At 29.6% G+C, this 24,688-nt stretch overlaps 5 protein-coding genes across 5 annotated transcripts; 1 reads left to right on the top strand and 4 right to left on the bottom strand.

Annotated features, from left to right (window-relative positions):
• Nucleotides 1–14: 14 nt before the first annotated feature.
• On the bottom strand, nucleotides 15–1,262 carry epsilonCOP (coatomer subunit epsilon). Its single transcript, XM_075823223.1, has 3 exons — nucleotides 1,052–1,262; nucleotides 675–991; nucleotides 15–597 (listed from the first exon to the last, which is right to left on the bottom strand). The coding sequence occupies exons 1-3, from the start codon at nucleotides 1,142–1,144 to the stop codon at nucleotides 114–116; spliced, it is 894 nt and encodes a 297-aa protein (XP_075679338.1). The 5' UTR covers nucleotides 1,145–1,262; the 3' UTR covers nucleotides 15–113.
• A 28-nt stretch (nucleotides 1,263–1,290) lies between these two features.
• Lon (lon protease homolog, mitochondrial) lies at nucleotides 1,291–4,645 on the bottom strand. Its single transcript, XM_075823220.1, has 3 exons — nucleotides 2,396–4,645; nucleotides 2,200–2,340; nucleotides 1,291–2,127 (listed from the first exon to the last, which is right to left on the bottom strand). Exons 1-3 carry the CDS (start codon nucleotides 4,517–4,519, stop codon nucleotides 1,384–1,386), a joined length of 3,009 nt encoding a protein of 1,002 aa, XP_075679335.1. The 5' UTR covers nucleotides 4,520–4,645; the 3' UTR covers nucleotides 1,291–1,383.
• A 110-nt stretch (nucleotides 4,646–4,755) lies between these two features.
• Nucleotides 4,756–6,788, bottom strand: LOC142645806 (acyl-CoA Delta(11) desaturase-like). The gene has a single exon (XM_075823137.1). The coding sequence runs from the start codon at nucleotides 6,144–6,146 to the stop codon at nucleotides 4,968–4,970; it is 1,179 nt and encodes a 392-aa protein (XP_075679252.1). The 5' UTR covers nucleotides 6,147–6,788; the 3' UTR covers nucleotides 4,756–4,967.
• Nucleotides 6,789–7,823: 1,035 nt separating this feature from the next.
• LOC113798317 (synaptotagmin-6-like) lies at nucleotides 7,824–10,840 on the top strand. The gene is made up of 5 exons (XM_027348836.2): nucleotides 7,824–8,491; nucleotides 8,574–8,945; nucleotides 9,016–9,713; nucleotides 9,794–9,917; nucleotides 10,044–10,840. Exons 1-5 carry the CDS (start codon nucleotides 8,338–8,340, stop codon nucleotides 10,388–10,390), a joined length of 1,695 nt encoding a protein of 564 aa, XP_027204637.2. The 5' UTR covers nucleotides 7,824–8,337; the 3' UTR covers nucleotides 10,391–10,840.
• A 3,195-nt stretch (nucleotides 10,841–14,035) lies between these two features.
• Nucleotides 14,036–14,903, bottom strand: LOC142645804 (uncharacterized). Its single transcript, XM_075823135.1, has 2 exons — nucleotides 14,427–14,903; nucleotides 14,036–14,360 (listed from the first exon to the last, which is right to left on the bottom strand). Exons 1-2 carry the CDS (start codon nucleotides 14,674–14,676, stop codon nucleotides 14,101–14,103), a joined length of 510 nt encoding a protein of 169 aa, XP_075679250.1. The 5' UTR covers nucleotides 14,677–14,903; the 3' UTR covers nucleotides 14,036–14,100.
• Nucleotides 14,904–24,688: the final 9,785 nt, after the last annotated feature.

The raw sequence follows: 24,688 nt of genomic DNA, 5'->3' as shown, positions 1-24,688 counted from the left end.
TCTCCCGAAAAAAATTTATCGCAAATCATAAAAAACTGTACTTTTATTTTTATTTTTTGATTATCGATTACAAACTTGATCGATTGATTATTGATCAATTATCGATCATTATGCTAAACAATTTGATATTGTTTAGCAATTTTATTAAATTCATTTTGTTTCATTTGAAAATCATTATAAAATGTTTGATCCAATGATTGTCGATCACTTAATTGATTAATAAATCTATTTATTAATTCTAATGATTTTCCTTGTAAATTTGCCAATAACATTTGATTAATAATCGCTTCAGTATAATTTGAATCTTTTTCAATTGTTTCCACAATTAATTGTTCAGCTTCTTCCCAACGATTTTGACAAATCAACGCAGTTGCCTGACCATTCAACAATAATGGTGTTGGACCGAATTTTTCTTTCAATTCTTGATAAATAAAATATGAATCTTGTAATTTTTCACCACCATAATATAAATTAATCCATGCTAATGCCAATTGTGATAGGGTATGATATTCATCTTTTTGACACATTCGTTTATGTTCTTTACGGGCCAAGTCTAAACGATCCAAATGAAGTAATGCTTGTACGGTTGCAGCCATACTGTTGTTTCAACCAAGAAAAAAAAATCATTAAAAAATTAAATTCAAAATCATCAGATTCAGATTCGATATAATTACCATTCAATATCATTGGAATTATTCAAAATTTTCAAAACATTTTCATAATTTTTTTCATGAAAATAAATGGCTGCAGCACAAAGCGATGAATAACAATCATCCATGTATAGGGTTTGATTTGAATCCAATTCGGCTAGAATTTCATCCACCGACGATGTTGATGATGATGATAAATATCTGGCATATAATCGAACCGCTTTCAATGGTTGTGGTGATGATTGATTAATTTCACTTAAAACTACATTGAATTTTTTCTGTGCCAAATATGCCCGATACATGAATACATCTCGTTCTAATTTTTGTTCATCGGTTGTTGTCTGTCATCGATAAAAAATTTTCAATCAAAAAAAACAAACTCGTAATGAAAAAATCCTTACCTTAACATTAGCCGCTTCATTCAAACATTGTTGCCAATTACCAAGATAGAATGAATTTTTCAAATCAAAAAGATTATCCGGTCCGGTTGACATTTTTGTATTTTTGTTTTTTTGTTAAAAATCCTCAATTAAAAAATTATTTTTCAGAAAAAATAAAATAAAAATTGAAAAATCCGAAATGCCAGCTCACACATTGTATCACATTACTATCGATACTATCGATTTTGTTGTTCGTTACATTTCGAATATTTCAATCAAAATTTTTTTTTATTTACAAACGACAACAACAATCAAAATAAAAATTAAAAAATAGAAATCTACAAAAAAAATATTTAATAATTAAAGGCAATATCGAAAACCTGTTCATAATAGCTAGCAAAATGAACAGTTAATCCATCCTGAATATAATCAGGTAGATCGGCAAAATCTTTTCGATTATCATCAGGTAGAATAATTGTATCGACACCAACACGTTTAGCGGCAATAACTTTTTCTTTAATACCACCAACAGGCAGAATTTTACCTGTTAATGATATTTCACCAGTCATAGCCAAATTTGGACGAACTGGTTTTTCCATTGCTAATGATAATAATGCTGTAACCATTGTACAACCAGCACTTGGACCATCTTTTGGTGTTGCACCTTCCGGTACATGTAAATGAATATGAGCACGTTGTAAAAATTCTGAAGCCAATTCTGATGAAGATCGTTTCAACATGAATGATTTGGCAAATGTATAGGCAATATTTGCACTTTCTTTCATTACATCACCCAAATGTCCAGTCAATACAAATGAACCTTGTTGTTGTTGTTTATCGCTTGTAGATCGATCATTATCATCAACAGCTATCGATTTGGATAAATCCAATTTACGATGTACAGTTGTTTCAATATATAATGTTGAACCACCATGTGATGTCCATGCTAAACCCATAACAACACCTGGTGGTGTTTCATCATACATACGATCTTTAACAAACAATGGTTTACCAACAAAATCCTGTAAATTTGTTTCATCAACAATAACATTTTTACATTCTTCATTAACAATTTTATATGCTGATTTTCGCATAATCTATTTGATCAAGGTAGGAAATCCAATTAAAAAAAATCAAAATTGATAAAATTTCATTATAAAATCACATACCTTTTCAATATGTTTCTGTAGATTACGAACACCTGATTCACGACAATAAGAACGTATTACTAAATTGATTGCATTTTTTGTTATTTCAACTTTTTCCGGTGATAATCCTGATTCTTTATGTGCCATTGGTATTAGGTATTTCTAATCAGAAAAAAAATGAAATTAGCAAACTTTCCAAAACAAAAAAAATACTCACCTCTGATATTTGAAGTTTTTCTTCAGCAACATAACCCGATACTTCAATCAATTCCATACGATCACGTAATGGTTCGGGTATTGTATCCAATACATTTGCCGTACAAATAAACAAAATTTTCGATAAATCAATATTAACATCCAGATAATGATCCAAGAAATTTTTATTCTGTTCAGGATCCAGCAATTCCAGCAAAGCAGCCGATGGATCACCTTGATAACCACGACCAATTTTATCCACTTCATCAATCAATACCAATGGATTTTCAGTTTTTGTCTTTTTCAAACATTGTATAATTTTCCCAGGCATAGCACCAACATAAGTACGTCGATGACCTTTAATTTCGGCAACATCAGTCATACCACCAACACTGAAACGAAAATATTCACGATTCAATGCACGTGCAATCGATCGAGCAATACTTGTTTTACCCACACCAGGTGGACCATAAAAACAAAGAATTTTTCCTTGCGTGTGTCCTTTCAGCTGGCTAACGGCAATAAATTCCAGTATACGTTTTTTTACTTCTTCCATACCATAATGATCTTCATTCAAAACTTCTTCAGCACGTTTTAAATCTAAATTCTCTACGCTACTTATACCCCATGGTATTGATGTTAACCAATCAAGATAATTCCTGGTTACACTAAATTCCGATGAATGATTATCTAATAATGATAATTTATTTAATTCTTCATCAATAACATCCATTGCTGATTGTGGTACAATTAAATCTTTGATTTTTTGTCGAAATTTTTCAACAATAGCATCTTTATCATCTTTTTCCAGACCTAATTCTTTTTTAATAATTTTTAATTGTTCATTTAACATATATTTTCTATGTTGTTGTTTAACTTTTTCTTCAACTTCTTTACTTATTTTTTGTTGTAATTTACTAACTTCATATTCTTTTTTCAGTAATGATAATGATAAATAAAGACGTTTTGGGATGTTTGTTTCTTCAAGAATTTGTTGTAGCTCATTCGAATCAGCACCGGATAATGTACCACCTAAATCCGAAAGAAATATTGGATTATCAACAATTTTCTGTCCAGAATGCATCAATTGTAAAATTGGTTCACGATATAAAGAATTTAATGAAACAATATCACGAATTGTTTTGACAATTTCCTGCGTCAGCGCTTTAATTTCTTGATTTTCAATAAATTCTTCATGTTGAACATTTTCTACTTCTACCATTAGTACTGGTTTAGGTTTTTCAACCACCATCGATTCCGAATCCGATGATTGTTGTTGAGCAATATCTTGATCTGTTGTCGTTTGTTCGTCATTCGATGTTTGAGCTGTTGCGGTTGCTGAACTTCGACGTGAACGTTTTTTTCGCATCATTGTCGAACCATTTTTTCTTGATGGTTGTTCAGCAGCAGATTCCTCCTGTTGTTCAGCATTTTCATCAATTTGTTTCAAAATCCTTATACGACGATGTGCCATAACAATAATTCGAATCCGATCACCAAGATCTTGTAGTTCATGAATTTGAACAAATGTACCGACTGGATAAATATCATCTAATGAACGAACAACTTCAGCCATATCATTATCATTACGTTTCATAAATATACCGGCATATGGTTGTCGTAGATCAACTTTACGTTTAATCAATTGAATTAGATTCGGATCAGTTAATTCAATAAGTTTAACAAATTTTGGAAAAACTGGATTACGATTAATCGGTATAACCGGTACGAATGGAAAATAATCCGGTACATTTACCGGTGATAATGCAGATGATTGTGATGGATCACCTGGTGTTGGTGGTGTTGGATATACAGGTGATATTGTTTGATCAGAATCTTCACCATCATCATTATTATTCGATGATGATAGAAATCGATATTGATTGAAACTTGTTGATTGTAATTGTAATGGTAATAATCGATCATAATTGATTGGATTTTTATTGATTAATGGATTTCTGACGATCAATATCGACGATGATGATAATGATCGATAATTAGATTTTTCATTATTATATAATTGTCGAATGATTGTTGTTGCCGATGATTGTCGTAGTCGAGGTACAAACGAACTAAATAACGATGAATGATGATGATGGTGACATGATTTTAACCACAACAGACGACGTATCAATAATGATCCCATAATTAAGAAAAGAAAATTAATTGATCTGATCGATCGAATGGGATTTTCAATTCGATTTTCTTATCCGGGTTTAGAAAATTTTGAAAAAAAATTTTACAAAAAAAAATCTGCATAAAAAAATTCGCAAAAAAAAATCATGTGTGACATGTGATCATCGAAAAAAAATGATTCAATCATTCCGTTCATAAATGACATGACCCATTGAATTTGTGAGAGCAGAATTTTAAAATCGGAAATTTAAAAATTTTTAAAAATTTTATTTTTTTGAATTTAATTTTTTTTTAAAACACAGACATCACATAGATAAAATTGGGTATTATTATTGCAATTTGACAAGTAAGAATTATCGAAATTTTTCTGGTTTGACTGGGTTAGATCTGGGGAAAAATATTGATTTTTTTAAAGGTTTTTGGTTTTCCGGATTTTTTTCCGGACTTGGTTATTTTTGTTAACCAATTGTACGACCTGTAAGCAATTTAAATGCAATCAATGGATATGCAGCCCATGCACCAACAAGTATTCCAACAGTCCAATCAAATAATGCATTACCAATACGAAATGTAAGACTTCGTTTTTGATCACGAATTGGTTGAACACCACGACGTCGAACAACACCAGCAATTACTGATGGTGATGCTACTTTTAAATCATATGCTAAACCAATTAAACGATTTAATTGGATAAACATACCGGGTGGATTAAACAGTTCCCATTGTGAACGTTCATTTATACGATAATCATATGGAAATACATGATGATAATTATGTATACCTTCACCGAATGAAATATAATTAACAAACCGATGATCAGCCGGTCGGATACGAAAATCATATGGTCGATAGCCAAAATAATGTGCCAATGAATTAACGGTAAATAAATGATGTAGTACGATTGTTATACGTAAAACAACAACTAAACCAAATGACATCCATGGATCTTCATTCCAACCAAACACCGGTATTGACCATGGTATTAGAACACCAAATATAATGAATATTGGTAGATAATATTTATGTTGAAGATAAACCAATCGTTCACGATAAAGATCAGAAAAATCTAATTGTCTACCACCATCGATAACAGCATCAGTTTTTTTCAATAACCACCAACCAATATGTGAATAAAATAAACCACGTGTTGGATTTTTTGGATCACCAGCTGTATCCGAGTATTTATGATGTGTACGATGATCACGTGCATATGACAGTGCTGAACCATTCATAGTGATTGCTTGAAACATTAGTAACCAAAGTTTTAATGGCCATCGTGCACGATATGAACGATGTGACCATAAACGATGTGAACCAGCTGATGTACCAATACCGGACATCATACCAATAGCAACAGCAAAATAAATTGTTTGAATTTTAAAATCATTTACACATGCATAACAATAAAAACCTATTGTTGCTAAATGCCATATACCCAACAACAAGATATTTTTCCATTTCAATTCTTGATTATGCCAATCAAATTTTTCATCATCATTATCATTTATGATTGTTGTTGTTGTTGTTGTTGTTGTCGTTGTGGTTGTTGAATCATCATAATCACCATCAGCATTTTCAACAATAGGTTTGGATTTTAAATCCGATTCGGAACGTATTTCCGTTTTGATGAATCCCATGATTTCGGGAAATTTGGGAAAATTCGGGTTTAACGGGATTTACGGATGTTGCTTTTGGTGTTGAAAACGTTCGAAATGGTAAAAAAAAACGTTCGAAAGTTGAAAAAAAACGTTCGAAATTCAAAAATGATGATGTGGATGTGGAACGATTTATGGTAAAAATGATGATAACTTTCATTTTCACTTTCACTTTTCTCTTCTTTCTTTCGAATCATCTCGCCAAAAATAAATATTTTTTTTTTCATTTTGATGTGAAAATTTCTTTCTCTCTCTCTCTCTCTCTTTCAATCAACTCGTCGTTTAATATATGAAAAAATTTGGTTTTTAACATCCTTGTTTCAATCCTCGATCCAAATTCAAACAACAACAACAAAAAAAAAAAATCCTTCTCTCTTTGTTTTCATTGATGATCGTTTTTTATGGATGGCCAATGATACACACATTATACATTGGTTATTAAATCATCATTTGATGATGATGATTTCCTTCTTAAACAATTTCTTTCTCTCTCTTCCCCGATGATTTAAACAAGTTTTCTCTCTCCCTCACTTTCGACTGTCTGTCTGTCTGTTGAAAAACCGCAAACTTATCCGGTTGTTGGTGCAATAACAACAACAACAACAACAAAATCATTTCGCAAAACAAAAACTTGATGAAAAAAATTATATTGGCCTAATTATGATTTGATTTGATTTTTGATTTTTTTAAAATGATAATTATTTTACAATCTTTTTTTTTGAATAATTATATCAAGGATAATTTCAAAACAAGAGTGGAAAGAGAAAAAAAGGTCAATAATTTTTTTGATGATGATTTGAATATGAAGAGAAAGTTTATTGGAAAGTTTATTGGAAATTGTTCCAAAATCAATTTCCTTATTTTTTTCGGGAAAGTTTTTTTTTATTTGGGGAAATTTTCTCTCTTCATTAAATTTTTCGTTTGATAGAAAATCATCATCAAAAGAAGAGAAAACCATTCCATTTTGAAGAAGAAAAAGAAATTCCAGATTATTCTCGATGATGATGTTTGCTGAACCAAAACAAAACAGAAAAAAATCTGAAACCAAACGAGAAAAAACCAGATGATTTTTCCCTCATCATTAACACTTTGCGATCCTCAACATTCGTTGTTTTGCAATCCAGATGTATTTTTTTTCTGGCTAAAACTTATGAAGATTTTATTACCGAAACAAAACATTCTTGATTCAATTTTCGCAATTCTTGATTCAATTTTTTTTGTGAAGGAAAATTTTGATTTTTTTCGCAGACACAAAAACAGATATTTTAACGCCTACGCAACAACAACAACAATGACAGAAAACATATTTTTTTTGGTAATATTTGATTCTGCGTTATCATTTTATGACGACAATTCTTACAACAAACAAATTCTGCTGATTAGAATCGAAGATAAAGACGTTATATAGATAGCCAACGAGCGAGAAAAGAATATTCTTTGGAAAAAAAAATATGAAACAAGGATTATATTATATTATTCTCTCCATTTTCATTTCTTCTTGTTGATTATGATTCGTTGGAAGTAATAAAAAAAAACATAAAAAAAACAAAAGTTTTTTGCGATATAGCAACCGAGCTGAAACCATAAAAAACATTCTAAAATGCCAAAATTCCAATTCGATTTGCGCATAAAGAAAAATATGCAAAGAAATTCGAAATGCGCATCCACAAGGACACATGATATATGTGTGCAAGGATGTGGTTCCAAGATTCGTGCAGCTCAAAATTCTTGTTGTCATTGAAAACAAACAACAACAACGAAAACCAAAAAGTTGTTCCAAAGAAACCAAAAGAAGAAAACCAAAACCAAAAATTGGCAATATATAAAATACGTCATTCACGTATACCGAGCGAAACAAACAAACAAATAAAAATAAAAAAAAAATGAAAATTTTCCACCATTTTTCTTTTTCTGTTTCAATGATGTTTCGATAACTATTTTTCCTCTCGCTCATCGAAACTAACGAAAAAAAACTGAACTAAATCAAGATCAAGATCAAAACATTGAAAACATTTTTTTCGCAAAACATCTGTGTCAAACTTGTCAAATGTGTCAAAAATTTGTTGTTTGTTTTGTTTTGTTGTTTTGAAAATTTAAAAAAAAATCAAAAAAATTACATTATGACTTGATTTGAAAAATCAAAACAAACATTGAACGAATGAATGAATAAATAATGTATCCATTTCAAAAATTATCTGATTATAATCATCATCATTTTATGGATGATAATGATCAACAACAACAACAACAATCAACGATTCGATTATGGAAAAAATCACCTTCATCAATGATCAATAATGTTATGGTGGATAATATGGCCGTTTCGGGTATGTGTAAAATTTGTTGTTTTTGATTTTTGATTTTTGATTTTAAAGTCTGAATTTTCCAATACAAAAATCCAAACATTAGATTCAACTGGATCGATAATAAATCTAACGGATTTAAGTGAATCGAATGCAGCATTCATCGGTACGATTTGTTTGGCCAGTGGTTTTATTCTGTTGGCTTTATTTGCAACAATTTATTATTATCGTAAACGTAGTTTATATCAAACTGATTTTGTTCATGGAACAGCAACATCGACTGCAAAAAACAATGATACAAAGATATTATTATTACAAAAAGATTTAAAATTTTCGAATGAAAAACCATATAAAATTGGTAAAACACCGGCTGTTCGAAGTCCAAATTCGACATCATCGGGTGCAAATAGTGGTGGTTCGAACGTTGTAATCAATCCGTTTCAAAAGAAAAGCCCGAGTCCTACCGGTGGATTATCACGTGAGTTTTTGTTTTTTTTATTAAAGTTTTTGAAAATAATGTTTTTCCCTTTAAACAAACAAACATCTAGCAAATGATGAAATGAAAAATGTAAATTCATTACGTAATTTGGATTTGGAATCAGGTAGCGTTGGTGGTAATAATCGTAAAAATAGTCAATCAAGTTGTAATAGTTCAAAACATTGTTCACCGATCAATGAAGAACCGATAACAGCGATCAAATCAAAATCATCCGCATCACCACCAACAACAACAAATGAATCGAAAGTTAGCAATGTCGATGTTGATAATAAACAAATATCATCATCAACAACAACGAATCAAACAATGGCAACAACAACAACTAATAATGATGTAACAATGGCAGTAAAAAATCTTGGAAAATTACATTTTAAATTGAAATATAGTTATGAAAAACGTGCACTTTGCTTAGTGATTAATCGTTGTACGGATTTACAGGCAAAAGACAATAGTAGTACATTGGATCCATATGTAAAAATGCAGCTATTACCGGAAAAACAACATAAAGCTAAAACACGTGTATTACGTAAAACATTGAATCCAATTTATAATGAAGAATTTACATTTTATGGTATAACATCAAATCTATTGGAAAATTTAATCATACATTTTGTTGTATTGAATTTTGATCGATTTTCAAGAGATGAAATTTTATGTGAAACATTTTGCCGATTAAATCAATTTGAATTTGATTCATTGGAAAAACAGCTAACATTATGTCAGGATTTAGTACCAGTTGGTAATAAGGTTGTAATCATTATTACTTTTCTTTGAAAATTTTGATTGTAATTTTGTTTTTGTTTTTTTTTCGATAATTAATTTTATAGCTCAAAATACATGATCTTGGTGAATTATTAGTATCACTTTGTTATCAACCGATTGCAAATCGTTTAACTGTTGTTATTTTAAAGGCAAGAAATTTACCAAAAATGGATTTAACCGGATTGTGTGGTAAGTTTGTTTTTTCTCATCTTTCACTGATTATGAAGAAATCATCGATCAAATGATTTTAATGTTTGGATTTGTCATTGTCTGGATTTTTCTAATAATGATTTTTTTATTTTTCTCCATTTAAAGATCCATACGTAAAGATTTATTTATTTCATAATCAGGAACGTATTTCAAAAAAACGTACACATATAAAACGTCGTACATTATCACCGGTATTTAATGAAAGTTTCATTTTCGATATACCATCCGATGAAAGTTTAGATAATATTCATTTAAAATTTTTAATATATGATCATGATCGTGTTACACGTAATGAATTTATTGGAAAAGTGGAAATTGGTTCAAAAACCGGTATACAAACGACGGAAAAACATTGGCATGAAGTAATTAAATCACCACGTAGACAGATTGCTGAATGGCATCGATTAACAGATGATAATAATAATAATAATGGTGGCAATGGTGATAAATGATGATGATGATGAAAAATACTGAAAAATCACATTACTCAATAATCACACAATTTCGATAACAAATTGGCATTTAAATCTCCACATATATATTTTTCACAACAAAACAAAAAATTTTCTATGTTTTTTTTTGTTTTCAAACATCAATTTTGCAAATGTCAAATGATGAACAAAAACATGAAAACAAACCAAACATGAAAACCTTAAATGGATTGTGAAACTCACCGAAAAACAAAAAAATTTTTCTGATCAAACAAAAAAAAAACGAATTAATTAATTACGCAAACACAAACATTTTCTCTCCCCCTCAAAAAACGAACTTAATCACTAGATTCTCATATCGACCCAAAAAAAAAACAAAACAAAAAATTTGAATTGAAACATTGTGAATTGAGAATTTTTTTCGTTTGAATTTTCTTTTTTCTTTTCGATTAAAATATTTGTTTGATGAAATTTTTCCATTCGAAAAAAATATTCGAAACCCAGTAACGCCGTCTAGCGGATTGTTTCATGAACTTTTTCAAACATTCGAAAAAAAAACGTTCGAATCGAACGTTTGATGATTTTTTTTTTAGTTTGAGAATCCCGATTCTTTTCAAAAATTTCCGTAAATTAACTCCCAAATCAAATCGATATTCCACTGATTGATTGATTGATTGATTGTGGCAAAAAAAGAACAAAAATCCCCCCCATCAATCATTATAATTTCAAGTATTATTTCCATCCAACCAATCAACCAACCCAAAAAGACCAATAGGATTGATTTGTATCAAATTTATTTTCCTCGTTTTTGTCTTTTCAATTCCAAATCATTTTTTTCAAGTTGATCAATTGTTAATCATCATAATCATTATAATCATCGATAACAACGCAACAACAAATACAAAAAACGACGACAGCAACAGAAAAAAATGTTTCCAAAAAAAAAACACATCTGTCAACAAGAAAAGGTTAATTTTTATTTTATTTTTTTATTATATCAATCAAATGATTATGATAAAAAAATAAATAGAATGTTCTTTGCGTTGATTATGGTTCACATGACATTTATCAATCATCACCGTAATCATCATCCCCAAACAAACATTGATCTATTTAGAATTTTTTTTTGGAAAACAAAATTTTCCAAATTTTTTTTTTATTTGTTTTGTTTTTTAGGATAAAACGCCAGAAACAATTCAAACAAAAAGGACAATGATTTCTGGCTAATTGCGTTTTTCCAATATAATGTGATTAACTCCCCACCAAAACAAATTCCAAATTTTGTTTTTTTTTTTTTTTTTTTGAAAATTCCAAAGAAACAATGATGATGATAAAGATCAAAATCCAAGAATCATTATCATCAACATTGTTTAATCAATCATCATCATTGTTGACTGATTATTTAGACAAAATTTTTTTCAAGTGTCCAATTCATTAATCATCAATCGATCAATTGGATGATTAATCGATTCAATCATTCAATACAATCGATCGATTGGTTGATTTGATTAATCAGGTAATTATTTGATCAAAATCACGTAGACAATTTGTTTTTTTAAAAAATAATTTTATTTTTTAAAAAAAAAAGTTAAAAGCAAAAAAATGAATGAAAATGACATTTTATAAATAGAATAATGGGTGGGTTAAAATAGCCGGAATTTTTTTTTTGGAATTTTTTTTGGAATTTTTTTTTTTTTTAGAATTTTGAATAAGATTAGGTGTGCGAGATAGAGAGGATTATGTGATAGAATTTTTGTGAATCACATTGTTGTTTCGGTGTTAAAAAAGGGTTAACAACAAAATGAAAAAAAAATCATTGTAATCGATACAATAATGTTACCAAAAACATTATCAATGTTGTTAATATTGGTGAACCAATATTTGATAATGAACCATTCGGTTTTGGTGTTTGTGTTGATGGTGGTTTTGTTGATGTTGTTGTTTCATTGTGCGATGCGGTTGTGGATTCCTCTTGTACAGATAATTCAATCATCATTAACATTGAATAGATTAAAACAATCAAAACGATCATCATACGATTTATTTTGGCCATTTTTTTGCTAGTTTGTCGTTTGTCGTTTGGTTTGTTCGCTATGAATTGCAGGTATTTTGCAGGTGAAAATTTTTCTTCTTTGAAAACTTTTTTTTTCGGAAAACTTTTTAAACAAAAATAACAAATTGTTTTTGGTTGACATGTTTTTATATACAGAGAAATGTCAAAAAAATTAATCAAATTAAATCCAAGTCGTCATCATTCGAATTAGACCGTTTATTAATAGTAATAGTAGTAGTGGTGGTAATTACAAACAAAAAAAAATCAAACAATAAAATAGTTTTTTTTTGTGTGTGCCTGTAATATATTTTTTTTGAAAGGTAACCAATGAGGGGGGGAAGGAAAAAAATGTTTTTTTTCAATGACAAATCATCAAATGATGATGATGATGATGATATATCCATGGTTTTTAGCCAGATAAAAATGTTACATATCGTTTGTTGATCCAATCAATCAATCAAACAAACAAATAAAGCAAAGCAAAACAAAACAATACACCCGATTGTAATGATTTTTTATTTATATTTATTTGATTATAACTCCCATTTTTATTGTTTTATTTTTAAAAATTTCATTTTTTTTTTATTTTAAATTTTTATTACAAATTTTGTAATAATTTTTTTGTAATTATAAAAGGGTCAACAGCATTTTTAATTTGATTAGGGTAATTTGATTATCGTTTTATGATGGACTAAAGGGTTAAAGTGGGGGGTGTTTTGTTTTTGTTGATTTCAGATTTTTATTCGAATTTTTTGTTTGAATTTGAAGGTTTTTTTTAGGGAAAATTCCCTGGAAATTCCGGGAAATTTCCTTTTCGGAAAGATTCTTTCGGAAAGATTTCCTTTTAAAATTGACAGATTAATGTTAAAAATAAAATTAAAAATGATAATATTATTAAATTAGAAATTTTAATTGAATTCGATCCATTTGGTTTCGATGTTGTCGATGTTACATTAGGATTTTTTGTTGTTGGTTTTGCTGATGAATGAGTTGTTGGCTTGGAAGTTGTTGGCTTTTGCGTTGTTTTGGATGTTGTTGTTGGTTTTTCGGTTGTTTTTACCGTTGTTTTTTGAGTTGTCGTCTTAACACCATCAGAATATTTTGTTGGTGGCGGTAATTCTTTCGTATCGGATTTCCGAATCGGTAAATTTCCTTTGTCGTTGTAGTTATCGTTATTATTACCGGGAATCATATTCGAATCGATTGATTCAACAATCAAAAACATTATAACTAGGAAAATCAATGTAAATGATGGTAACTTGGTCGAACGAAACGACGACATTGATGAGGATTTTTGATACATTTTCAATCAAAGGAAAAACAAACAGAAATCAGAAACATTGAAAAATGAAACAAAAATCTGATTGTTTTTGCTCAGTTATTTATACCAGTCTTTCTGCCATTCGTCATTCATCAATCATTCAATCAATCTGATTATTGCCGTAGTGATTCCAGAAAAAAATTTCCCAGTTTCACTTTGTTTTTGTGCAAAAACAAATAAAAATTTCAATGGAAAACATCTTTTTTTGTTTTATTGTTAATCAACTGAAAGATCTGAATGGGTGTTTCTTTTCATTTCTGGATGTTTTGAAAATTAATGATCGACCGATTGATTGATTGATTGATTTTTTTTATTATTATTTGAAAATTTTTATTGATTTTTTTATAGATTTTTTAATTATAAAAATGTTAAAAATAAGATTACAATTGATAATATAATTGATAATTGAGATATTTGTATTGATTGTGATCCATTTGGTTTTGGGGTGGTTGTTGTTGTTGTTGTTGTCGATGTTGATGTTGAATTTGAATCGTGTGTTGTTGATTCTGGTTTCTTAGTTGAAGATTTTGTTGTTGATTTGGGTGTAGTATTGGTAGCTGTCGTTGATTCCGATGTTTTACTTGAAGATTTTGTTGTTTTCGGCGTAGTACTTGAAGGTTTTGTCGTTGATTCCGGTGTTTTGCTTGAAGATTTTGTTGTTGATTTCGTTGTAGTATTGGTAGTGTTGACTGTCGTGGAAGTTGTTGCCGAAGTTGTTGTGTCATTAGAAGGTGATTCATTTTCGGAACTTGGTCCACCATTAACATCAATATTATCATCATCATCAAGAACAATCGATGGATAAACAATCGATTGTTTTTCATTGTCATTATCATTGATTGAAATTGAATTTGAATCAATTGATTCAAATATCAAAAACATTATTAACACAATCGAAAACATTGAACTAATCAAAGTAAATTGTCGATACATTTTTGCTTGGTTGGTTGGTTTAAAAAAACAAATTTCAATTGATTTTGGATTTTGGGAGAAAAAAAACTGAAAATGAAAAATTTATCGCTTTTTGGATCGTTATTTATAAGAAAAAAAGCCAGAAAAAATCGATCAGGTTGACAACCAACCAACCAACTGTTGCTGATGCTAAAAAGCAAAGACATTAATCTTTCCTTTGTTCCTTTTGGCAATCTTTATGAATTTTTAATTTTTCAATTAAATCCAAACCGGAGATTAGCAACAACAACAGTAACAGCGATGAGAAGAGAGAGAGAGAGAGAGAGAGAGAGAGAGAGAGAGAGAGAGAGAGAGAGAGAGATCAACAATCAAACAAAAACGATTGCAGCATTATCAAAATTATTGTAAAATGTAATTAATTGAAACGGAACTCTTCATTTGTCATACGTAATGTAGTTCTTTTAAAAAAAAACGTATTATAATGACAGAATGTCTATCTGTGTAGAAAAACCAATGTGAGAAAATAGCCAAATGTTGCTGTTGTTGTTTTTTTTTCACTTTGGATTTTGAAATTGGAATTTTGAATCAATCTAATCAATCAGTGAATCAAACAAACAATCAGATGGTTATATAGGATTTTATTGATAAAATAATCATGCCAATTTTGTGACTCATTGAGATATAATTAATCACAGTTAAGTTTGTTGATTGATTGATTATTGCGTCAGGTGTCTTCAATTTGTAAATCCATTGTTTGTTTTATTTTTTTGAAATTGAAGACTTTTTAGACCATGTGTCGCCATCTATGATATGTTAATTGATCCACCTGTAACATTTCCATGTACTTCTTGAAGTAACGGGTGACATCATTTGGAATATGAATAATTTAATCGTGTAGTGTAGTAACTTGAATAAACCTTTTCTCATGTTCAACTATAATTGTTATTTTTGTGACTATATAAACTCATTCATTTCTCAATAAAATTTAGTTGAGTCTTTGTCTCCACATTGGTGACCCGTTCTACACACCAACTTCTGAATTTTGTTTGTGTTTTTCTTCCTTGTTTTTCTTTTTCAACGATGGCTGATTTTCAACAATCAACTTCGGGTTTATCCCGTCCACCATCAGCTAGTTTACGTATAATTCAAGCTGAGTTTTCTGAATTTACGATGGACGCAGTAATCAAGTTAGCTTGGTTCTTCCGCTTGGTTATTTTTTCTATGTATGTTTGAATACGAACTTGAGCGTTTTGTGTGAACGATTTTTTTTTTTTTTGCTGGTAAAATTGAGCGTTTTGTTTGTTTGTGTGTGTTTTCAGTTTTGATAAAATTGATAGCGCGCTTTGTATACGAAAAATTTCGGATGATGACATTTTTTGTTACATTTTTGAATTACGTTTTATTGCAATATTTTGTACAATAATGAAGAGTTAATTCACAGTGTCATTTCCTCATCAGATGAGTTGTGGCCTTATGGTTGATGCTGGAGATTTTTTTTTTTTTTTTTTGTATATAAATAGATTTAAAAAATAATATTTATTTTGTTTTTATCATCATAAATTTCTTTTTCTTTAAAATATTATCAAAAAAAATGTCTTCATCTTCACATTCATCATCAACATCATCACCAATTGATAATAATAATAATAATCAACGTGAATATTGGCCACGTAATCGCGGGCGTCCTCGCAAATCTGGTGGTGAGGCATGTAGTGAACGTGAATAAAACATTCTCATGTTCAACTTAAAATTGTGATTTTCTGTTCTATATAAACTCATTTGTATTTCAATAAAGTTAGTTGAGTCTTTGGTAATAAAATGGCAACAATAGTATCACGATTAGATCGAATGTCTGATCAATTTGAAATGAGATTCAATGATCTAACAGCAAGAATTGAATCTGATCATGTTTGTATTGTTGAGGCTAAAGATCCATCAATATCTGATTCAAAGCAAACTCTTTCTTACTTGAATATAGTAAGTTGGATTATAAAACAATTGTCGAAAATAAAATAAACAAGAATTGAAAAAATTGAAAAAACAACGCATCTTGATCATTCATCTATTGATACACATCAAACCATTTGAATTTGGCACTAGCCACTATGCCACAGTGGCTAGGGTTCCCTCAAACTTCTTGCCAAGAAATCGGCCGAACGAATGATAGAATACCGTGAATAAACTTTTTAGAAAAAAATTTAATTTATTATTTTTAATTCAAATATTTTTATAAATAAATTATTCTGGAATAACTTTCAAATCAATATTTAAAAATCTTGGTTAGATGTAATTTTCTTTTCGGTTTTTATATCCACCAAAATTGAATAGATATTTCTGGTTTCAAATATCGTCAATCGTTTGTACACATACCAATGTTGGCGAATGTTCGACAGAACATACGCAGATAAAATTTCATCAAATTCAACGATCTGCTCTTAAATCTTGTATAGAAAAAATCGACAAACTGCTTATCCAGGTTATTATTTCATGTGGGAAATATCTCTGGAAAATAATACTTCAAACTTTCGTTTATGGGTCCCCGATATTTATGATTTATTTGTATGTTTGAGCTATTGAATTTATCTGCTGTACTATAGGCAAAATCGAACTTCAAAGACATATTGGTTGTTTTTTATATTATTGTAAAATATATTTGTATTAAATTTGTAAAATGACCTAAACTTTATAAATTTCAAAGATTTAAATAAATAAAATTGCCTCTTAACCCTCCGCTATTCACGCAGCATTTCTCGCGTCGTTATCCATGTGGGGTCATTTTTGACCCCAACTTTGAACGCTTTTAAATTATGTTTGAAAGTTAAAATAATCTAAAATTTTGTGCTTAACTCTTAGAAAATATTATCAATTTTAAAATTTCATCAAAAAATTTTGTCTTAAAAGCATATCATTAATGATACAAAGCGGCAAACAAATTTTGATTTTCCTATTGAATTTTGGGTCGTGCATAACGTAAGTGATGGCTGGTAGGGATCCTACAGCACTTACGTTATGCACATTTAGACTTCATCCCGAAAATCGATGATTTCTCCACTATTTTTAGTCGGAAAACGGTGAAAATTGCCTATCATGTTCAATAAACATAGAGCTTCAATCATTCAAGAGAAAATTGATTTTTGTTGATAGATTTTTGAATGGCGAAGTTTTAAATGTCGTTGGGGTCAAATTTGACCCCACATGGATAGCCGAGGGTTAAATATTGTTTGTTTGTTTTTTTTTTGTTTGTAATCATTAATTACAAATTTCTCGATAAGTCACTAGAATCGAATGTTTGTTTATCTCATTGATTACATCTCTTACATGATAGATTCCGTATCGCAAATTTGGCCTGTGTTGCTCAAAAAAAAGATAAGATAAAAATCAACAAACTGTGTGATAAAACATAGCGCATAAAACTATATTCGCTCATAACATGATTTCGTTTTTAACTTTGTTATCGCACTATTCAAACATGGCTCTTATCAATATTGATTTTTTTTTAAATCGAAATTCAACCTTATCGTTGATTTTATGTTTATCATCGATGGCACAACAAAAGAACAAGCGACGATGTTACATCATCTAATCTACAGCGTTGTCAGCTATTTCTGTTTCCGTTAATGCTCGCATCAAAACATTAATACTGTTTTTCGTATTACAATTACATATGATTGTTCACAAACAATGTTACAGATACTGTAATCAAAAAAAAAAAAATATATAATGTTATTAGTGGATGCTATCATGTATAGTAATGATGATGATGATGTTTGTGAAGGGAACTTCCGTAATGAGCACACCGCTCACACACACTTTTTTCCCCATAAAAATTCAAACATTCACTTACTTTCAAGTCTTCATACATATCACATCGCTTTCTAACTTTAAAATAATATAAATTTTATAATTTTTTTTTTTTATTATTTGTTTTATAACTTTAATCATTGAATGCAAGTTTTAGCACATTCGATTTAAAATATTGATAATTCATAACAACATCATTTTGATCACCAATCAATTGAAAGTTCATCATCAATTGATCTTTATCTATCATACAAATGTGAACATTGTGAATATTCAAATTCACGTAGTGAAGATAGTTTAAGATCACACAGATGAAAAATCATTCCTATGTGAACAATGTGAATATTCAACTAAATATAAATCTCGGGTTTAAAAAGACATATTAAAAATAGAAATCATTAATTTCAATCATTTTTTTTTCAATTGTCAAAAAATGTCAAATAAAATAAATCGTTTTTTATGTTGTTCAATTATTCAATTATTTTATAACACATATATATTATTTTACATTATTATTATTTCACATTAGTAAATATTGTAAATTAAGGCTTTCCTTTTGTATTTGAATATTGTTTCACATTAGTATTATTTTATGATTATTCTGATTATTATTATCATTGTTAATTTATTTATTCATTTTTAAAAAAAAAAAATTATTTTATTGATGAAGATCTTAATTTATTGACTATTATTGTAATTTCATTTCATTTAATAAAGATAATTATTAAAATTGAAAATTGAAAAAAAACTTTACTTTTGACAACACCTTGATATCTTTTTGATTCTTTGTTGTTGTTGTTGATAGTTCTAAGAAACGGAAAAAAATTTTACTATTTTTGTTTGCGATACAATGGGGATTGTGAATTTAATGCGAAAAATTTTAAAAATTTTGAAAGTCAGCGCCATCTGTTGATGTAAAAAAGCTAAAAACGTTTATTTTTCCTTTTCCGAAAATCAAAACGGCAAGTCCAAAGAGAACGTTAAGCAAATTATTTCTCCATGTGTAGATGTAGTATGATGATGTTTGTGAATGGAACTTCCGTTGTGAGCACACCGTTCACACACACACACACACACTTTTTTCCTCTCATAAAAACTCAAAACATTCTCGATTCTCAAGTCTTTATATACAAATCACATCGTTTTGTTTTTAATAAAATGATCGGAAAAAAAATAATACAAAAATTTTATAATTTTATAAATTTTTTTATAAATTTGTTTTCATCAAAATTTATTATCATCAATTTAAATAATCTAACTAATCGACAATGTCTCAATTAAATTGAATCGAATTGAAAAGGTTATTTTCAATGATCTAGCAAAAAAAATTGAAAAAAAAACAATGCATCATTAACATTCATTAAATTTTTCGTGGCAATTTGTTTAAAGAAATTTTTTTTTGCTATTCTTATAAGAATATATATTCAACTACACGAAGTGACAACTTAAAAAAACACATTCGCATATATTCAACTTCACGAAGTGATAGTTTACATAAACACATTTACATACATACTACTGGGTGAAAAGCCTCACAAATGCAATCTTTGCGAATATTCAAAGATTCCATTTGACAAGACATGTCAAAAAATATAAAAAAAACACCAAAACAGGTAAGCAATTTATTATTATTGACCACAAGAATTTATTGTTCACTAACCTAACGTTTTATTATTATTATTATTATTTTTTTTTTTATTATTGAAAAACATAAACAGCGTTAATTGAAATTTCGTCTATAATGATGAGAAGATTTAGATCAAATTTTTGATCAAGTTTATCGAATCGTGAATTGGACAATTCTAATTTAAAAAACAAAAACATAAACGAGAAACATTCTCCCTGTATTACGTTCTATATCACAATCGCCTATTCTGCTTTTCTGGCCTTAATCTATCCTCTCGAATCATCATCGTCTTACCTTTATCACCTGTGATATGTAAATTTATTTTATGATTATTCTGATTATTATTATCATTGTTAATTTATTTATTTTTATTTTTTTAAAATTATTTTATTAATGATGATGATCTTAATTTATTGACTATTATTGTAATTTCATTTCATTTAATAATAAAGATAATTATTAAAATAGAAAATTGAAAAAAAACTTTACTTTTGACAACACCTTGATATCTTTTTGATTCTTTGTTGTTGTTGTTGTTACTGTTGTTGATAGTTTTATGAAATGAAAAAAAATTTTGCTATTTTTGTTTGTGATACAATGGGGATTGGGAATTGAATGCGGAATTGCCATAATTATTCATTGAAAATTGAAAAACTTTACTTTTTAGAACGAGTCACGCCAGTTGTTGTTTTATGGCCGGATTTTGTTGTTTTTCCCGATTTCTCAGTTGTGGATTTATGACCAGATTTTTTATCATCGGATTTAGATGTCTCCTCCGGTTTTTCATTTGATGTTTTATCATCGCATTTGGATGTCTTTTCCTGTTTTTCATTTGTTTTTTTATCATCGGAATCGGATGTCTTTTCCTGTTTTTCAGTTGTCGATTTATGGCTGGATTTTGTTGTTTTTCCCGATTTCTCAGTTGTGGATTTATGACCAGATTTTTTATCATCGCATTTGGATGTCTTGTCCGATTTTTCATTTGTCGATTTATGACCAGATTTTTTATCATCGCATTTGGATGTCTTGTCCGATTTTTCATTTGTTTTTTTATCATCGGAATCGGATGTCTTTTCCTGTTTTTCAGTTGTCGATTTATGACCAGATTTTTTATCATCGCATTTGGATGTCTTGTCCGATTTTTCATTTGTTTTTTTATCATCGCATTTGGATGTCTTGTCCGATTTTTCATTTGTTTTTTTATCATCGCATTTGGATGTCTTGTCCGGTTTTTCATTTGTTTTTTTATCATCGGAATCGGATGTCTTTTCCTGTTTTTCAGTTGTCGATTTATGGCTGGATTTTGTTGTTTTTCCCGATTTCTCAGTTGTGGATTTATGACCAGATTTTTTATCATCGCATTTAGATGTCTTGTCCGATTTTTCATTTGTCGATTTATGACCAGATTTTTTATCATCGCATTTGGATGTCTTTTCCTGTTTTTCAGTTGTCGATTTATGACCAGATTTTTTATCATCGCATTTGGATGTCTTGTCCGGTTTTTCATTTGTTTTTTTATCATCGGAATCGGATGTCTTTTCCTGTTTTTCAGTTGTCGATTTATGGCTGGATTTTGTTGTTTTTCCCGATTTTTCATTTGTGGATTTATGACCAGATTTTTTATCATCGCATTTGGATGTCTTGTCCGATTTTTCATTTGTCGATTTATGACCAGATTTTTTATCATCGCATTTGGATGTCTTTTCCTGTTTTTCAGTTGTCGATTTATGACCAGATTTTTTATCATCGCATTTGGATGTCTTGTCCGGTTTTTCATTTGTTTTTTTATCATCGGAATCGGATGTCTTTTCCTGTTTTTCAGTTGTCGATTTATGGCTGGATTTTGTTGTTTTTCCCGATTTTTCATTTGTCGATTTATGACCAGATTTTTTATCATCGGATTTAGATGTCTCCTCCGGTTTTTCATTTGTTTTTTTATCATCGGAATCGGATGTCTTTTCCTGTTTTTCAGTTGTCGATTTATGGCTGGATTTTGTTGTTTTTCCCGATTTCTCAGTTGTGGATTTATGACCAGATTTTTTATCATCGCATTTGGATGTCTTGTCCGATTTTTCATTTGTCGATTTATGACCAGATTTTTTATCATCGCATTTGGATGTCTTGTCCGATTTTTCATTTGTTTTTTTATCATCGCATTTGGATGTCTTGTTAGGTTTTTCAGTTGTTTTGTCCATTTTTTCAGTTGTTGTTTTATCGTCAGATTTGATTGTTTTGTTCGAACTTTGGGATAATGTTGTTTCCTTATAAGTGGCTTTCACTGTTGTTCAAAATTGTTCTCGAATTAATTGATTAATCCAATCAAAAAGTAACTCTTAATGATTTAACAAGGAAAATTAAAAAAAAATGGAAAAAAACTATACATCATTAACATTCATTAATGGTGAATAGTCACACAAATGTGATCCATGTGAAAATTTAAAGATTCAAAAATTCCATTCGACAAGACATGTCAAAAAATATAAACACCAAACAGGTAGGCAATTTATTATTATTGACACCAGAATTTATTGTTCACTAACCTAACGTTTTTATTTTTATATTGGAACAGAAACATGGACAGCAAGATAGATACGATAAAATAAACTACAGACCATTCAAAATTTGTTCAAAGAAAATTCTGTTACTTAAATATTTTCATTCAAATATCTCTTAAACTGTTAAACTCTTTAGTCAAAAACGTAAAATAAAATAATTATCATTTTGCCGAAGTTTTTTGCTAAACATGGATGTCTTTTTTGATTCTTTGTTTTGTTGTTGTTGAAAGTTTTATGAAACGAAAAAAAATTTTGCTATTTTTGTTTGCGATACAATGAATTGAATGCGGAATTGCCGAATGTAGCCATAATTATTTATTGAAAAACCAAAGAATTATATACATCCATATGCGAACATATTGGTTCAACATATCAAAGTTGTTCTTGTTGATGCGGTCAAACGATATGCAGATAAGAAGATATTCAAATCGATTTTGCGAAGGTTATTTTATGTAATTATTGACTTTTTTGGATCGGGTTACGCCATCTATGATCTGTAAATGAAATTGATAAATGGTTTTGAATTTTTTGAAATAAACAATTTTTTATTGAATTAGATAAAATCTGTTGATTTAGTAGCTAAAATAATTAATTATCTTGTATATATGCTATCAAAAGTAAAATATTCAATTTTCAAGATTAATTGTTTGAAATAGTACAACGTTTTTATTGTATTGTAAAGTGATTTGAATAGGTTTTAAAAGAAAAAATGTTTTACAAAAAAATATTAGAATTTGATTGATAGATCAAAGTAAATGTTATGAATATCAATGAAAATGCTGTTGTTAATGCTGATATTTGATTGGATTTCGATCCATTAGGTTTAGCTGTTGTCGGTGTCAATGTTGAATTCGTTACCGTAACCGGTGTCAATGTTGAATTCGTTACTGTAACTGGTGTCAATGTTGAATTCGTTACTGTAACCGGTGTCAATGTTGAATTCGTTACCGTAACCGGTGTTAATGTTGAATTCGTTACCGTAACCGGTGTCAATGTTGAATTCGTTACCGTAACTGGTGTCAATGTTGAATTCGTTACCGTAACTGGTGTCAATGTTGAATTGGTTACAGTAACCGGTGTCAATGTTGAATTCGTTACTGTAACTGGTGTCAATGTTGAATTCGTTACCGTAACCGGTGTCAATGTTGAATTCGTTACTGTAACCGGTGTTAATGTTGAATTCGTTACCGTAACCGGTGTCAATGTTGAATTCGTTACTGTAACCGGTGTTAATGTTGAATTCGTTACCGTAACTGGTGTCAATGTTGAATTCGTTACAGTAACCGGTGTTAATGTTGAATTCGTTACCGTAACCGGTGTCAATGTTGAATTCGTTACCGTAACTGGTGTCAATGTTGAATTCGTTACCGTAACCGGTGTCAATGTTGAATTCGTTACTGTAACTGGTGTCAATGTTGAATTCGTTACCGTAACCGGTGTCAATGTTGAATTCGTTACCGTAACCGGTGTCAATGTTGAATTCGTTACCGTAACCGGTGTTAATGTTGAATTCGTTACCGTAACCGGTGTCAATGTTGAATTCGTTACCGTAACCGGTGTTAATGTTGAATTCGTTACCGTAACCGGTGTCAATGTTGAATTCGTTACCGTAACCGGTGTCAATGTTGAATTCGTTACCGTAACCGGTGTCAATGTTGAATTCGTTACTGTAACCGGTGTTAATGTTGAATTCGTTACCGTAACCGGTGTCAATGTTGAATTCGTTACTGTAACTGGTGTCAATGTTGAATTCGTTACCGTAACCGGTGTCAATGTTGAATTCGTTACCGTAACCGGTGTCAATGTTGAATTCGTTACCGTAACTGGTGTCAATGTTGAATTCGTTACCGTAACCGGTGTCAATGTTGAATTCGTTACCGTAACCGGTGTTAATGTTGAATTCGTTACCGTAACCGGTGTCAATGTTGAATTCGTTACCGTAACCGGTGTTAATGTTGAATTCGTTACCGTAACCGGTGTCAATGTTGAATTCGTTACCGTAACTGGTGTCAATGTTGAATTCGTTACCGTAACTGGTGTCAATGTTGAA

The sequence above is a fragment of the Dermatophagoides pteronyssinus genome, unplaced genomic scaffold, assembly GCF_027571235.1.
Source record: "Dermatophagoides pteronyssinus isolate colony J.1.1.1.1 unplaced genomic scaffold, Derpt_VIB-CSIC_2022.12 sq0024, whole genome shotgun sequence".
NCBI lineage: Eukaryota > Metazoa > Arthropoda > Arachnida > Sarcoptiformes > Pyroglyphidae > Dermatophagoides > Dermatophagoides pteronyssinus.
Note: the sequence above shows the minus strand (reverse complement) of the source record. Positions and strands in the feature narration are given on the sequence as shown.